Source organism: Eucyclogobius newberryi, unplaced genomic scaffold (assembly GCF_026437365.1).
Source record: "Eucyclogobius newberryi isolate DKJ021-1_F unplaced genomic scaffold, fEucNew1.0.hap1 SCAF_3, whole genome shotgun sequence".
Taxonomy (NCBI): Eukaryota; Metazoa; Chordata; class Actinopteri; order Gobiiformes; family Gobiidae; genus Eucyclogobius; species Eucyclogobius newberryi.
In genome coordinates this window covers 19,886,720-19,904,771 of record NW_027315945.1, presented here as the reverse complement: position 1 = coordinate 19,904,771, position 18,052 = coordinate 19,886,720, and the positions used below count along the sequence as shown (strand labels likewise).

Here is an 18,052-nt window from a genome sequence, read left to right as displayed (position 1 = left end):
GCTGTTCATCTAGAGTAGAAAGCGTTCCTCCAGGCAGTTGAAGAGCATCTATAGTCTATAGGTCAGGGTCATGAGATGGGGCATCTAAAGTGCAGTCATCACTATCAGTCGTGTCTGACTCTCCGAGAGGAGTGGAAGAAGGAGAAAAACATGTGAACAGACTACAGATGAACTAAAATATTAAATATTGTTGGTAGGGAAAGTAGGAAAAAGGAGAGGATAATGCTCAAGCTGCCATTCTTCCTCCAGCATGTTGCTGCTAGGGCAGCGTAGCTAAAAAACTATAGGTTTTTTATGTATGTTACTAATTCAAAGAGGAACATTTTAAGTCTGGTCTTAAATGAAGGGACTGTGTCCGCCTCTTTAACATGGACAGGAGATGATACAGGAGCTTGGTAGCTAAACGCTCTTACCTCCAACTGTGCTTTTAGAGACTCTTGGGACCACCAGAAGGTGGATGATATATGATAAGGTACTACAGCAGCTTTGAGGTGGGATGGGGCCAAGTTATGTATGGCCTTATAAGTCAGGAGGTGAACTTTAAATTTGATTCTAAACTCAACAGGGAGCCAGTTAAGAGACTCCAGCACCAGCGTAATGTGCGCTCTTCTTTTTGTTCCTGTTAGTAATCTTTCTGCTGCATTTTGAACCAGTTGCTTTTTATGGAGCTTTTAGGACACGCTGCGAGCAGGTAGTTACAGTAGTCTAATCTAGACATTACAAATGCATGAATGCGTTTTTCAGCATCACTTTTAGGCAAGATTTTTCAAATTTTATCGATATTACGCTAATTATAGCTATTTTACAGGCTTGATTTATATGTGCCTTGAATGAGAGCTCCTGGTCAAATAAGACTCCAAGCTTTCTTAAAGTAGAACAGGAGGCTACACTGACATTGTCCAGTGTATCTGCTCAGATAAAGAGTCTCACAGATATTTTTTTTTACAGGATTAAGTTAATAATTAAGTATCATCCAGTTTTTTTCATCCTTTACGCGAGCACTTATCTGTCTACCTGATCGGTAATCGAGTAATCTGAGTAGATTAAGGTGAGGAGCTCTGGTTTACATTAACAAACTGGTACCTATCTGATAAACCTCTGCAGTAGTAATGTTGTGGCCGATGGTGTCAAACGCTGCACTCAGGTCCAGTAGAACCAGGATTGGGACCAGTCCATCTTCAGCAGATATCTAAAATCATTTCCAAATTTAGCGAGTGCAGTTTCAGTGCTGTGGTGAGCTCTGAACCTGGAAAACTTCAAATAAATAATTGTCCTGTAGGTGGCGACAAAGCTGTTTAACTATGACTCTTTCAAGGATCAAGACAAGGCTTTTTTAATAATGGTTTAATGACTGTGGGACATAACCGCTTTCTAATGAGCCATCTATTATATTAAGAAAATAATCTATAATTAGGGAGAGAATTTCTTTGAGGAGATACAAGTTGGCCTTTTAGAGGACATAATGGCTGAAGTTATCTCTACCTTTCTAGTATTACTGATGAATTTAAATGGGGCACTAGTTTTACAGCGTGGGCTTGCTCAGTATTAATAATGGCAGTAATTTATTTTAGTTTAGCTCTAATTGTTGTAATTGTATTGCACTACTGCACTGTGCCAGTTTGTGTCTCTTCATTCCTCCAATTGTTTGCTCTGACAAAGGTTCATCCCACCTCCCAAGTACGTATATATTGTAGACCTCAAGTGACATTTTTGGCCTTCAAAGATCTTTGGTATTAAGTGATTTGCCAGAAACCTTCATTTCTCCATGTTGTATTGTTTTTGGTGCATTCTATGTGTTCATTAAGAACCTATATTTGACTCTACTCAGTTTGGTTGGGTCATTTGGCTTTAGCATCAAACGTTCTTGCTTACAGGCAGGAGTTACTACACTCTCCAAGTTTAATAAGCAGTTTTACACTCATGCTAGAACGATCTAAAATGTGTGGATAACTGTGTGAAAGTCTCTGTTTTTCATGTTGGCCTATGGAGAATAATATAGCCATCATTGATCTTACAACTTTGTGATTCTTGAAGCTCATATTGTACATGGCTTGTTAATGAGTCAGTTAAAGGGGATTTGCTCTCTTATATGTTCACACATAATAAAACATTATGGATTTGCTACAAGTACCATTAATAAAAAAAAAAAAACATCTGTTCATTCTCCAAGAAGTAGTTTCACGCTTGGACATTTTTACCTATGTTCTATATTTTCTGCGTTTTTTGACCAGGCTGTCCTTTTAATGAGCAGTCCACATTTTTACTATCATGCTGTGTGGATCATATGAAAGCCCATTCCAGTTGGATGTGCTGCCTGCAAAAGGGACCTCACACACTGACATAATCCCTTCACACATGGATTGTCCAGAAGCACGAGACACTAAGGATTGAGTAAGAGAACCAGTCAGGAGGGGGTAGCAACAGGACGCAGATTTGGACAGCCTAAAGGGGCCTAAACAAACTCCCGTGCAAAGAGTTCTTGCTTAGGGCACAACTTTGAAATTCTGTGTGCCGTCCGTGTTGAAGAAAACCCATAGTTCAAAAGGTGAGAAGAATTCACTCCCTATCTTGAAACAGCCTCTAGGTGGAGGTTTATAAGGATCAGTGAAGTTTTATAATTTTCAATATCCCCCATAATGGAAATGTAAAGGCATGCTAGATATATAGTTTCTATATTTTATTTTGTATATCTTGTAAAAAAAAAGTATTTTTATTTTTTGGTTAATAAAATTCTGTTTTAACACTATTGAAAATTACAAAAAACACACACTGAGATCTATTGGCAAACAGTTTACAACATTTTAAAATTGTAAAAGTTATTAAAACTTAAGAATGTTAGCACTAAATGTTTTGATGCTTTTCACAGAAACACATGACATATTACGAATGGAAAATGTCCTATCATTCTATTGTAATCTGGTCTATAATTTATCCTTTATTGAGAAAAGCAGGGATGAATATTGACAGTTCATACTAAGCATTCATTCCAAATATTTTATTAATTATCATTACCATTTTAAACAGTTTTTGTATGTGTTACCTTTGACAACCACAACTGAGATACTCTCTGGACAAAAGTGTCACCAGCTAAATTTAAGGGGCCAAATCGGTCCACTTCATTCAGGGTCCTAAGAATGATGCCATCATATGATAACTGACAAAAGACATAAGATTAATGTTTAAAATGGCTCTTAAACTATGGGTTACTGAAATACATTGATGAATTTTTTGAGGACAAATGTATTTATGACATTATACAGGGTTCTCTGTAGGGTTGATTTTGAAAATGTTTGTCTATGATAAATTATCTTCTAATGCATGTGACCCGTGTCACCGAATGACATTTTAACACTTTAAACTTACATTATTCTGTAAATGTTGGTTTCATCTTCCAAATGTGTATTTATTTCTCATCACAGGGGCCTGTTCATCACTGTCCATGATCGAGGGCACATTGCTTCAATTCTCCAGAACTGGCCAGAAAAAGACATCAAGGTAAAAACAAAAAAGCCTATTTTAAAATGCTAACGTTAGCGTCTTAACTTACCTCGGTTATACCAGAAATGTTCTGTGTCCCTTGACCTGCTGATTTTGGCCAATTTCCCAAAAATACCTTAAGAAATATTCCTTGGCTCTTGTATAGTTCAAATATTTGCACATCATAATCTGCCCTGTGCACAATGACGACACCAGCAGGCATCCCTGGCATGTCTAATGTACTTGCAGTCGCTAACACCTGTTCATTGCTGTCAGCAGCTGGGCATTTAGCACAGCCCTGACACACTGCAGCGCAATGTCACAGGGGGCTTATCCAGGGCTCACCTAATGGGCCCTACTTTTAATATCTCAGCAGAAACTGGGAAAGTATTTTAGGCAGACTTTGGTTTGGAACGCTAATTTCATTACATACAGGTCTACTTTCATATTGTACAAAGCAGTCAATGCAAAAGAAAACGTAAAAGATGTTGCATGGTTAACAAAATGTAATCAACTAATCATAAAAATACTTGAGTGAGGTCAAAGAAAGTGTGTGATGCATCCAGAACATTACATTTTAAAAGCATTACAGTCTGTTGTGTTGTTTGTAGGCTGTGTGTGTGACAGATGGAGAGAGGATCCTCGGACTTGGAGACCTGGGCTGCAATGGGATGGGGATCCCAGTAGGTAAACTGGCCCTGTACACTGCCTGTGGAGGGGTGCCACCCCAGCAGTGTCTGCCTGTCATGCTGGATGTGGGCACAGAAAACGAGGTGAGATGCACCACAATAACTTCACTTAACCTCATCTTAGTCACATGTAATAGCCACAAATAATAACCATCATACACTTTTTCTGGGGTTAGGATTTTTGAATCCAGAGATCGTTTATAAAGAGAGATTGCTACAGAATATTATCGCAATAAATGATAATATTGAAACAATTTTACGTTGCTGACACATTATCTCAACAGCCGGATAATCACAGTAAACCCTTTTTGAAATGTATAATATTGTTGAAAAAAGATGAGCTGCAACAAATAGATAAATAAATAACATAATTAAACACTTAATGATTTAGTATCCATAATTACTTTAGTTGTATCTATAGTTACTCAACCCTCTACTGCTCAAATCTTGTTGCACTACATACCGGCAATAACAAAAATGTTTGCACAAAAAAATTACACATGATAAATATTGAGCCCCCCAAAAATATTATTTATTGAATGATCAGTATAAGTCAATATACCGGTAGTAATGATCATGATAGGCGTAGAGTTTTTATATTTGTACACTCAAAACATGCCATTTGACAACCCAAGACCCTGAATGTGTTAAAAGACAGACGTGCCCCTCTGCCTTGGTGCACCTGCATTTATCTATTCTGAAGAGAAGACAGTAGTGTGTTGTTAGTTCTTATCATAGTCATAGTCAACATCCTAGCATGGTTTTGGGTTCACCTCTCAGACCATTAAGCACTGCTGGCTGTCCTCAATTACAAATGTCATAGTACATCATATTATGCCACTGGATAAAACCGGCAGTTTTGAAGCAGGAAACACCCTCTGTACCAGTGAGCTCAGCGGTTCCATTGAGAAGTGCCAGCTGGGAAAGCACCCCTGCCTCTGCCAGCACCATTCTGCTTCCCACCTATGAACACTCTTCCACGTTGACATCTCAACTCAAGCACTGGACAACATATGCTACTAATACTTCAAACTGTGAGAAAAAAAGTCTGTGCCTCGATATCAACACTAGTTATTATAGCCTAAGGATGCAGGAGCAGCAGGCCAAGCAGAGATAATAAACTACCATAAGCAACAGAAAACTAACTTGTGGCCTGCAGGTGTAATTCAAATGTGTCTCAAGTGGATTGCATTTGACATGTGGTGCAGTACCCAGATAGAAATAGCTGGCCTGTAGCTTCAGGGCCAAGAAAACCCTAAATTAAACATTATATGCTCTCTGCAACATAATGTGTATGGTTAGATGTGTGCTACTGGAAACTCCTTTGTCACTGAACTTATCTTTATTATTATGTACTTTTTGACCGGCCTCAGTTATCTTTATGAAGTTTCCCCTCCGGATCTCCTACTGTTTCTTAGTTTTTCTTCACAAATCTGTTTATGTACCGACAGTCATAAAAAAGTCCTTTTTGAAGTTTTAAGATGCTTTAAGTGCCAATAAATACCGTAATCAGGATAAAAAGCTCATGGTACATTGCTACAGTGCTTTGTCAAGTCTAAATGGAAGCTCTGGGCATTATTTATTGGGTCCACAAGTCATTGTTTAAGATCCTAAGGTTTGCATTTAATCATCTATTCATTTTTCTTTACAATTTTTTAGGTTGTAATTGATTGTAGCTCCTTATCGCTGCAGAAACGTAACATGTGCATTGTGGTCATTACAAACCCCCTAAAAAATGTCACTTAAGCTATGAAGAAAAAGTATATTTGTTGCCGCAGTATTAATCATAGTATATTCCCATTATTAGATTTTTTAAAATGCCTTAGTAAGGATTTGACTGCTGCCCACTTGTCTATACCCAACTTTTCCATTTCATTTCCTCATGATTCTGAAGAGATGACAGGCTAAATGACCTGTAATGAGTAGAATAGGGTGCCTGTGTTTGGGTATGCGTCTTAATCCATATGCGAGTCAGTCTAGACCGCTGGCCAATGTGCTTTGTATGTGGATTCATGTTGGGAGCAGATGAGGAAGTACGTGAGCTCCGCAGTAGCACAGGCCAATTATTGAAATAGCTGTCATTATGGGATTATATTTGTCCTTGAGGAGATGTGAGGTACAAGGAGTCGTGAACTGGCATACGTCCAAACAGCCAAACGGATCCTTGCATAATTTTAACCACTTCTCGGGCTGTTTGATTATCTACAGGGATTTCAGATCGTGGGCACAGCACTTTTCTTGTGGTCTTTGAGCTGGTCAAGTCATGATTTTAGTGAGAGAGCCCAGGTGACAGCTCATCTCTGGAATACATTGGAAGTATAGTCCATTAGATCAACCTATTTACTTATTGCTATTACCTTGAAAGTCCCATATATGGATACATTTGGTTTGAATTGGTTTTATTGCTAAACTACCAGTATACTTCAAAAATCCTCCATCAGAAACGTTTACTGCACATTTAAGCTTCATATTGTCTAGGATTAGATTCATGTCATGTCCTCCAGCCCATTAGTGCACAACATAGTGATGGATTAGCTCCTGGTTAAGACCTTGTTTGGTCTTTGTAATGATCCTGTATTAGTCCTGCTTAAGTCAATGATAACTCTCTCTTTTGGTTTTATTTTCTGGTGACGTACTTGGTGTAAATACAGTAGCTTGAGAACCCCTGGTCTGTGTTTCATTCAGTTGTGGACAGAGAACTGTATTGGATGAGTTTCAGACATTTGCTTCACTGTCTTCTCACCGACCAAGCCTTTTTTCCGTGATTCTGCTGTCATCTCGTGTAACCGAACACTACAGACACACTTAGCTGCTCACTTCGGCCAGGACAATATGCTGTTTGTTTCTGGGGCAGGTGGGTGGCCATTCACAAGTGTAAACCCAGTGTCCTTTTCCACAGGCACTTGTCCTACAAGTCAGCCTGCATTTTATCACTCAAGTTTCCATGTTAAAAAGTACAGCACTACAAAATGTGGTGGTGTTTTTCTCATTTTCTCCATTTCTGTGTTTAGGAACCGTTGTACAGAGAAAATAAAGCAATTGGCAAGACAATAGATTCTCTGAAAATGTCTTGTAAATTGCTTGTTTCTTACTACCAAATTGAAGAATTATAATGTTATATGACCACATCTCATTAGAAATCAGTTTAAATTTGTAGGTTAAGGCTGTCTACTGATGCTTATGCAGATTTTGGTCTTCTAATAGTGACTGAAATCTTTTAAAAGAGAAGTCTTTGTCAACTTTAAATAAACTATGCTTCAAATAAACTTGTTCTTGGATATGACATGTCTCTGTCCTGCCACAGAAAAGATTGCCACTGTCGTCTCCAGGCTCATCATTGTGGCGACTTGTAATTACCAATCTCTTCAATCCCATAGAAATGAAAGGTCAGCCGTCTCAATGAGGCTTCACAGTGCTCCACGTCACTTGTATAAATTCTACAAAAAAACTCCTCGAAGACTGTCAAGCAGGAAACTTTGAAAATGTATCCCTTCTTTTCTTGTTTTAAAAGTATAAAACTATAGCGATGAATGAATCTACATGTAGTTTTTACAGTTATAAATTTTACTCATAACAATCAGCATTATGCATTTATGAAATTTTAGACAATTATTAATTTTTTTAAAACATGAGATTTTTTTTTCTTTCTTTGAACAAATGACATGCTCTGTCCTTCAAAGTAACTTGTTGCCTGTTATTCGCAGTCATTCTTAGTTTTATGTTTTGTATTGTCTTGATTTTTATTGTGAAGCACGTTGGTCACTTCGAGTGTTGTAAAGGGCTCTTTAAATAAAGGTTGATTGATTGATGATTGATTCTATCGCCAACACACACCTCTGTCAAAATTCTTGAACATTTACATATTTACAAACCACTTGACTTATTCTGGACATAACAAGGCTGCGAGTTATGTGCTTTGTGAAACACACAATACAATACAATACAAGTGTAGACACAGGTTCATGCGTGTCCGTCCCACAGCCCATTGAAGTTTACATTCTGACATAATGATTTAACTTAAAGCTGTCATACTAAAGTTACATGATATAAAAGACTACATGTCTGATGAATTGTTGTAAGTGTTTCTGAGATGGACTGTCAAGATCAATTTTATTTACATGTTTAACAAGTGAAGTAGATGTCTGACCTGTTGGTCCTTTTCCTTTCTAGCAATGAGGTTGTGGGTTCAATCCTCAAACTATCCATCTATACAATTTCTCTGCAGAGTCTGTCATGTTCTCCCTGCGTTACAATGAGTTATTTCAGACCTACATTTGCCAGGGCACCAAGTTGCTCTGTGTGATTTAGCCAAGTTGTTGATGAAACGTAATTGGTTACCTATGATTTCTGAAATGGTATTAGAATATAACTGCATGAGTAAATAATTTGTCCTGTTGATATTTTCCAGGTGCTGTTAAAGGACCCTCTCTACATTGGCCTGAGGCATCGCAGAGTGAGGGGGCAGGCCTACGACGACCTTCTGGACGAGTTCATGAAGGCTGTGTCCGACAGGTACAGCCATTTTCCCTCTGGTTCATCTTCTGCTCACTTCCTCTGTGAGCCTTGTCTGTTGCTGTCATTTCATAACAGATGGTACATTGAAGTTTGGAGAGAAAAATGTTAAGGAGTTTAACATGGACGATATCAAAAAGAATTTGAGGGACATTGGGGGTGCACATGAGGGCCTAGAACCTCTGTCAGCACGGATTCGGGTGTTATGAAATGGGGTCCCAGTGTTCCTGCCTAAAATATCAATTGCATTTGATGGATTCTTAAGGCCTGTATTTTTTAAGTGTTTTTTTTAAGAGTTTTGTGTTTTTGTTGGGGTTTTTATTTTTTCATTTTTTTTTGAGAGTTACTGCATTTTACTAGTGAACTGTATCCTTAATCCTGCCAATTCAAATGAACCAAATATTGACACTGACAGGACATACTTCATTCAGCAGTAAATCCTTCGTGTTATCGGAATTGCGAGGGCTTTAGTAAGTGGAGGGATTGATATTTTTTTGTTTTTAAGTGTATGTATTTAAATATATTATCTATTTAGCATAGAGATTCATCCCTCAGACTGATGTCATGTGCCACAGCGCTTGGCCAGTGTTTCGACTGGACACAGGAAGGACGTTTTAAGTACTCCATATTGTCCCATTTCATTTTATCTTCTCTGTTTCTTTGAGGTGAAATTAGAAATGTCTTTCTCTTTGTCTGCTCTTAGGGCTTATATGTCTTTATTATCGTCCCATGACCATTGTATACCTTTCCTTGGCATGCGTTTCTACACATGTGTCTGTATAGAACCACACACATGGGGATGGTTAGGTCTGATCCCAAACTACAAACCCAAAATCGGCTGCAGTCCGGAGGCAGAGTCCTGGGTCTGGGCCTCCTCCAGCTGCCTACAGAAAGCCACTGCTCTAATAACTGGGTAGCTTCTCCACTACCAAGAATCATCCCACTTTTCTCCAAAAACAGCCAGATTGACGGAAAATTGATAATTATGGGCTCACGGATTGAATGAATGATTACAGCTTAACAGTATTTTTAGGAATATTGATGTTTACTTTTCTAAGAAGCATGGGATAAATTCACCAGTCTGACTCATCATGAGCAGACATAATTTGAATCTACTATAAAAAAAAATACTTAAAAGATGCTGTGGTTGATGATGCAATGGACCATAACCCTGCCACGTGCTACTGTCTGAACACGTCTATGCTTTTTCTTCTGTTCCCTTGAGACTTTATTGCACAAATACATACTCATGTGACATTAAAACAAGATTTATATCCTAATATGCATGTTAATGCTTATGTGTCTTCAAAAACATTGATGCAATATTGACCACCATACCAACAAATAAAATGTCATACTATTTCTGAAAAACTTCATAGATATGGTGCCTGCTTTTAACAAACTGCTGTAGCTGACGTTAGATGCGGTGTGGTTATCTCCTGCAAGTGTCACAAATCCCTTTAACTTCTCACTCAAAGCTTTGCTATAATACTTAAATGATCACAGAAGATCTCTTCATGGCTTGTGTTGAAAATTTAACCTAGACTGTCTGGGTTTTACATTATTGGCTTTTGCGTGAAAGAACCGAGTCAGTCAAGATAGCAGCCACACATTCTCTAATGTGGGGAAAGAAAATGAAAGTAGGCGTTTTCCCTAAGATTGTGCTGTCTATAAAAATGCAGGATTTAAAACCAGAGGATGGAGGGGAAATGTAGAATATTCTTTTCTTTTTATTTAGGGGATTTGAGAAGAAATGTGTGCTGAGAGATGCTGGCTCTCTGGAGACTGAGGATTTATTAATGCCTGCAGTCCGGTGGGACGTCCTGAACAGGCTGCTTGTGCACCACACAAACTCCACTATGTGCAGGTTGGACAGCTGTGTTTGGACAGAGCACCCTTGTTTGTGACCTTCTGCTGAGGTCCTGCCTGCTCCTGCCCTCTACGAGCAGCAGCCTCAAGAATCTCTCATACCCACACTTTGTGTCCTCCTCCTACTCCCCACTGCATTGCATTTCATCACGTCCCACTGGAGACTTCTCGTTATAATTGGAATTATGTTTTCTTTAATACACCAATTGAGAGTACCACACAATCTTATTTCAATTTGTACATTATTAATATATTTTCTTTTTTTTTTATTTTTTTTTTTTTATAGCATTCATTGTTGTTCTCAGTGAAGTCACAGAGACCATGTGATGGTGGTCTGGCCCAGGAATCAAACCCATGATCTCATTATTGGGAGGCGAGAGCTCTATTTATCACATATGATAAAAACACACAGAGCAAAAAGACAAAAAAGAATAGTCTGTGTCAAGCATACGTCTCCTTCTGTACCTGTACCAATGTTGCACAGCCTGGCTTTTTTTTTTTTTTTTTTTGAAACTTGTTACAATGTCCGGCAATTTTTTAATTTTGAAATTCAGTCCAAAAGTTAGTCTTTCCATTTTATTTAATGTCCAAAGTTATTTTGCTTCAGTCCTTGACCATCAGGTCCGTCCTCATCATCCATCTCCTTGTTATTCCACAGATATTCATCTATCGATTCCATTACGGGAGTTTTACTCACAAGATTGTATAGGTTCGTAAATAAAGCACATGAAAAAGGCGCTCTCTGTGGTCTGCTCACTCAATATCCTAATAAATTCCCCTCACCTTGTGCTCCATCTCTGCACCCTGAGGAAATCCAGAAACGTTTATCTAGAAACATTTTCAAAAATAAAATTGTTTAGAGTTTTACAGTAGTTTTCCTTGTGTTGTCTTGCGTGTCATTCCTCCCTGTTTCCAGACTTTTTGCTGACAGTGGCAATAGCACAACTGTTTACTCAAAATTTTGTATTTTAGTGTAAGTTTCCATAATTCATCCATTATAAAAACTAGAATCTCCATCAACAAGAGCTGGTGAATGGTGCCTTTTCTATTAGCCCAGCTTTCTTTTTCTCTTTTTGAGTCAGTGTAGTGTGTGTAGTGTCAGTGTCTAAGGCCTGTGTAGCCTTCACCTGGGTGTGCCGCTCATTTATTCAGACTTGATCCTTCAGATAAAAGAAAATCCCTTTTTTGTCTGGGTTGTCCTGATCCAACTGGCAAAGAGCAGGATTTGAGTGATTCATTCAGAAAGTTGTCAAGGAGAAGATTTTGAGAGGAAAGGGCTTGGCTGACTTGAATGGAGACCAGAAGAAGCACCTTTTCACAGTCAAAACACCCGTACTATATTATTTGGGGTGAAAATTTGATATGCTGAAGCATTATAACAGTAATTCATTCTGCGAAAATTCAGCCTGGAAGACTTTACTCAACCCAACCTACGTCCACCGCTCTCCAGCCTCAATCAACGCACCTCCCCGCGGCACGGCGCACCTCCTCTGCTCCCAATCAGCGCACAGCTGGCCCCATTTAAACCCTCATGCAACTGCTACCCACCACTTCCCCTTTTCCTCCTCTGCATCCTTCTCATCGTCCTCATCATCCTCTTTACCCTCTCCCCATATCTACCACCACCAGTCTCCAGGCCCCTGGGGGAGACATTTAATACAATTCCATTATGGAGCTCCCATAATCGCAATGTCTTCTGCTGGGGTCTGAGCGCCAAATAACCCATGTAATAAAGCTCTTTCTTTGTTCTCTCCTGGGTGAAATTAATTTAGACAGATTATCAGCCATAATGAATTGTGTCATATTTTCAAATACATAGTTTACATCCAGCCTTTTGGAGCCAGATCCAAAAAGGTCCACGGGTAGAGTGTATCAGATCAGAGCAACACATAGTTTTCATGTTTTTTTTTGTTTTTCTTTGTTTTTAATCCCTTTACAATACTTGAATTTACATTACATTTCTTACTTTTGCTACTTTCATGTTTATTTATTTTTGGGGTAAAATAACACAGCCTAATTCAAGCCATACAAGCCCATAGAATTCTGTATAGCAATGATTTATAATTGGGCAGCCTGGCATGTAATAGTCCTCGCCCATCCTTGGTCACAGCACAATGAAAAGTTTACAGCCCATTTTGGCCCTTGTTTTTTCTTTTCTTTGTGGGACTTTCTGCCTTAAAGAAAACACATTTTACTCTTCTGCTGAGCTGTCAATTTGAGTATCAGGCTTCACAGTCTGATATGTGGTGGTGGAAGCTGCACTGACCCTTCAAATGCACTCTTTAATCTTGTGGATATTACCATTTTATTGCATCAGGAGTATCCTCCATTTCCTATGAACCCAGTTTCCTCTCAGCTTTGTAATCCTGATCCTAAACCTCTCAACAGATTTGGATAAAAAGCAAAAGAAACCGATTTTGCAGACTTCAGGAAAATGGAGAACATACTTATTATACTAACTTATTGAAATGGATAAGTTAATGAATTACCCTAAAGCATTTTGCCTGTTATTTGTTTGCAAAACTGACATTTTCCAAAGATGTAGTTAACAGTTATGCTGCGAGCCATAAATTCTTCTGCAAGATCCATCTGCTGAAATCCATGGGAATTCAGAGATCTTCCTAAATCTGAATTGCAGGCACACTGTATTGTATTATATCACAGCTCTGTGTCCTAATGATAACTGTATGTGTTAAAGGTGGTCTCTGTAACATCTTGTAAAGTTGTCCACTGCTGCTTTACTGGGAGGTTGGGTGGGCCCTGTGTTTTGTCATATGCTGTTATTCTGTGATCCCTGTCTTCTGTTCGAGTTTGACCTCCTGATTATTAGCTGTAGTCATAAAATCAAGGAAACAGGTGTCGGCTCGTCAAATCCTACTGTTCTCAAATGCTTTGTTTTATGGGAGAGCCAACAAAAAACATGTTGTGGAGTGTAGGTGCATATTTATACATCATTGGAACGTTGGTATGTTGTTTTTTTTGTTTTGTTTTTTAAAAGGTGTAATACGTAACTGTGCTGAAGGAGATGTTATTGCTTTGCTTCAAAAAATATTATTTTTCTCTCTTTTCTTATTTTTCTCAATGGAGACAAGCGTGTGACACCACTAGGCCAAGTTACAAGAGAGATCTGTGGAGAGGTGTCACTGATAACTGATTGCATGTTTCGATTGCATGTTTTTCACTGTATTTTTGAGCAATAAAAACACCTATAATGAAAAAATAATAAAATACATGTGTTTAATACCATAGTGGGGCACATCAATCTCATTGGAGTACCCCTCACTGATATACTCTTTTTTTTTCTGCCCATAGGTATGGGATGGACTGTTTGATACAGTTTGAGGACTTTGCAAATATAAATGCTTTTCGGCTGCTTAGCAAATACCGAAACAAGTACTGCACATTTAATGATGACATTCAAGGTAATAATCGGATTACAACATTTTATCAAAACATTTCCCCTTTTGTATCATAATGTGTGTGGCTCTCTCGCCTCTTAGGTACTGCTGCTGTGGCTGTGGCTGGACTTTTGGCTGCTCTGAGAATCACTAAAAGCAAAATGTGTGACCACACAATTGTATTTCAAGGAGCAGGAGAGGTAGAGGTTCTATATAACTATACATTTGTATGTAAATTAAGCTTTTTCTGATCCTAATATTCTTATTGTTGCCTCCAGGCAGCGATGGGGATTGCAGAGCTTATCTCTATGGCAATGGAGAAGGAAGGACTTCCAAAGGAGCAAGGCTTGAAAAAGATCTGGATGGTCGACTCTAAGGGCCTCATTGTCAAGGTGTGATTCAAACTGACAGGAGAGACCAAAATGTAATATTTTAGATTGAAAATGACGTTTTATATGACATCATAGCCACCTACCTGAAGATGAATAATGTCACAGTTAAATGTGTAACAGTGATTTCTTCTGAAGTGCACAGAGAAGCCCATCTGTTTTACATATGGTTTGTCCACAGTATCCCTGATCTGCACAGTTTGTCCTCAACCCTCCTCCTCATTTGTCTCAGTCTCTGCCTTACTCATCACTCCTGGCCTTCCTTTGAGCTTGTCTTCCCTCCTCACTCCATCCATCTTGTCGTGATGCTTTTATGTCAAATAAAAGTATTTGGGAGTGATAGCAGGTTGTTTTTGATCTGTCCTTTCTTCATGCATTCGTAGGGTAGAGACCACCTGACACATGAAAAGGAAAGGTTCGCCCACGAGCACCCTCAGATGAACAGACTGGAGGATGTGGTTCGGGAGATTAAACCCACGGCCATCATTGGTAAAACAGATGCCAATGTTTTACTCATTATTTTGAGACAGGCATTTAGAATACCGAATGTGTTTATGATCATGACCTATACACAACAGCCTATGGATGCTAGTGCAAATAAATTGCCGTTTGATGTTTGACTGAATAGAAAATAACTTGGTGACTTGTTTTAGGTGTGGCAGCTGTACCTGGGGCGTTCTCAGAGCAGATCATCAAAGATATGGCTTCTTTCAATAAGAGTCCAATCATCTTTGCCCTCAGCAATCCCACCAGTAAAGCAGAGTGCACTGCTGAACAGTGTTATGTACTCACTGAGGTAGAGACCTGGACCGTTAATAACATTTTCATAGCACTTTTTTTTTTTGTTTTCTAAACTATTATGACGTTACACCATTCAGGGGCGGGCCATCTTTGCCAGTGGCAGTCCCTTTGACCCAGTTGCATTGCCCGATGGACGGACCCTGTTTCCTGGCCAGGGAAATAATGCCTATATCTTTCCTGGAGTAGGACTTGGGGTCACAGCGTGTGGCATTCGACATGTTACTGAGGAGGTTTTCCTCACAGCTGCAGAGGTAAACACTGAATAGTGAAAGAACATGGTGCTTCTTATGATATTGGGTTTTGACTATATTATCATAGTTAGTAGGGCTGAAAAAATGAATCTGATTCATCTCCATTTACTAATTATTTAAATAATTGTGAATAATTGTCTTCTGGAATATACACAAACTCATATGTTTTATGACAGAGCAGTAATTACATCAAATTCACACACAAAAATAGCATGTAAGTTAGCATACTTTATACACAGTATTATCACTTTATATGCATCTGGGTCAAATTTAGCTCATATTCACAAGAATTTTGCAATTGCATGACTAATTGATTGATCAAAATTACAATTACCATTTACTAATTAGCAAAAAAATCATTAGTTGCAGTCCATTGTTCAACAACAATGCATATCTTCCACTGTATTTATAGTAGTTGATGTTCTTTCCCTAGGCTCTTGCTGAACAGGTGACAGAGAAAGACTTGACAGAGGGCAGACTGTATCCTCCTCTCAGCTCCATTCAGGATGTGTCCTTAAAACTGGCTGCTAAGGTAAAGTTAGGTCTGCGTCCGCCTCTCTGCACAACCATACAACTCTTCAATAAAATATTGCTCATTTTAGATCGTGGAGTTTGCCTATAAGCACAACATGGCCACCCATCGCCCAGAGCCCACAGACAAACGAGAGTATCTGAAGTCTCTGGTTTACAGCACCGACTATGAGGAATTTGTGGTGGACTCTTATCACTGGCCCGAGGACAATATGAGCATACAGTCTTGCAAGCTTTAAAACATGGAGGTCCATAAGGGGTAGGACAATACCAAAAAGTGCAATATCAATATTTGTTCAAGATGGTATTTTAACTGTATAAATAAGAGACATGCAGGGATTATTAAACAATCATGATTTTATTCTAGGAGAAAAAATGTTTACTGTAATATGGACAATAATTTGTACACATAAACAACTGTAAAATACTACCACAGAACAATAAAACTGTCAAAAAGCATGCCTATGTTCTGAGAGACCCAAAAATTGTTTTGTTTTTATATTTTTTAGTCTTTTCAACGCACCTAATATGTATTACAGAGTAGTCATTTCAAAGGGCCCGCAATCTGCAGTATAGCATTATAGCATTGCATTGCTCTCTGGTGGTCAAAATATATTATTGCAATATAGGGTATTTGAATGGATGGAGAATTCAGGCACACATTGACCCATTTACAGTAAGTCAAGAATAACACATATTATTTGAATTAATTGTGTCAGTGGCAATGGTGTAAGTATGTTTTGTGCTGTTAAATCAATAGATGGGAATTAACTATTCAGTGTCCAGACAGGTCATTGCCCCACCAGAGGCCGTGGCTAAATGACTTCTGTCTAACTTTTTTAGCCCAGTGATCATTCCTGTGTAAAAATCAATAGAGAAGCCACAATCAGTCATACCCAAGGATGAGCGTCCCCCCTCAGGACAACTGTGAGAGACTAACATAACTTTCATTCCCTCACCCCCCTTTAAAAACACTGATCTGCCCGAGGCCTCCCCTGGTGGACAAAATATCAATATGTCTCGATGTCAACACCACTCAGATGCACAGGATCTATATTGTGTTACATTACATTAACAGCATATTTTTCAAGTTAGGTATTTGATTTATTTGGAATAATATCACAAATTTAAGTTTTATTAAGGCTTGTAGGAAAAAAATATCTGTTATTATTTTTAAAATACGCTGTTTCATAATTTCCCTGACATTTGATACTGTTTATTAGAAGATATTACTTTACATGAGTATTCCTCATATCAAACTGTGTAACAACTCTTTTATATAAGTTATGGTACTTGCTAGTACAACAAATCAGTGCAAAACAGGTCGTATTGTTGCCTCTGAATTTGCAAGGTCAGACCTAAAATACAAGTTGGCAAAATAAAGATAAATATGCTTTATGCTTTAATATGTTTGGTTGGCAAGAATTCCATCTGAATGGGCAGTGTTCATTTCTCCAAAACCGTAATTTAGCATTATAACAATTGTGGTATTATAACCTCATATTAATGCTATCCTATAATATGCTGTTTACATTTGATTTCACCCTGTGCAGCTATTCGTCACTTCCCTAACCTTCACCACCCTGAGGCTCTCACTGACATCTTACTGGTCACAGCTGGAACTGTTCGACCGGCCGTTGTCCTGACACGGTTTTGACCTTGTTTACAGTCTCACATTAAATGGCACCTTGCTCAGACCTTGTGATGAGTGCCAATCAGTAATTGCCCGCGGGAGTGTCGCCTGTCCACGTAGCCCTGTCTGTCCCCCCACTCTCCCCCCCCCCTCCACAATCTGTGACCACCACCTCACACACGGATGTCATGTACTACAGCTGACCGTTTGAACCCCGTGTGCAGGAGCCGTTTTCTTTTGCATCATTTACCATATTTAGTATAAAATAATTATAATTGCTAAATGGGGGGAATTGTGTTCCCCACATCAATGAGATGTGAACTAGAACTACTATTGAAGTATAATATAATTTGTTTTTCTAAGAGCAGGATTAGGAAATATCAAATAAGCCTACTTTATTTGTATTATACCAGAAATCTAAGAGCTGTTTTTTGTACGATGAGATGGGAGTGGTCAAATGTAACACTTTTAGTCCTTTAGTTACTTTTTTTTCTATAATTCT

The 18,052-nt window shown here is 38.6% G+C and overlaps 1 protein-coding gene across 1 annotated transcript in view; it reads left to right on the top strand.

Moving 5' to 3' along the window:
* The window catches only part of me1 (malic enzyme 1, NADP(+)-dependent, cytosolic), a 54,105-nt gene extending 37,713 nt beyond the window's left edge, over positions 1 to 16,392 (top strand). The window contains exons 4-14 of the mRNA XM_072460682.1: positions 3,420 to 3,495; positions 4,089 to 4,250; positions 8,575 to 8,678; positions 13,860 to 13,969; positions 14,048 to 14,145; positions 14,224 to 14,337; positions 14,718 to 14,823; positions 14,988 to 15,130; positions 15,213 to 15,386; positions 15,820 to 15,918; positions 15,989 to 16,392. Of these exons, the coding sequence (XP_072316783.1) occupies positions 3,420 to 3,495; positions 4,089 to 4,250; positions 8,575 to 8,678; positions 13,860 to 13,969; positions 14,048 to 14,145; positions 14,224 to 14,337; positions 14,718 to 14,823; positions 14,988 to 15,130; positions 15,213 to 15,386; positions 15,820 to 15,918; positions 15,989 to 16,156 (1,354 nt within the window). The 3' untranslated portion in view covers positions 16,157 to 16,392. The remainder of the gene's footprint in view (positions 1 to 3,419; positions 3,496 to 4,088; positions 4,251 to 8,574; positions 8,679 to 13,859; positions 13,970 to 14,047; positions 14,146 to 14,223; positions 14,338 to 14,717; positions 14,824 to 14,987; positions 15,131 to 15,212; positions 15,387 to 15,819; positions 15,919 to 15,988) is intronic.
* The last annotated feature ends 1,660 nt before the right edge of the window (positions 16,393 to 18,052 follow it).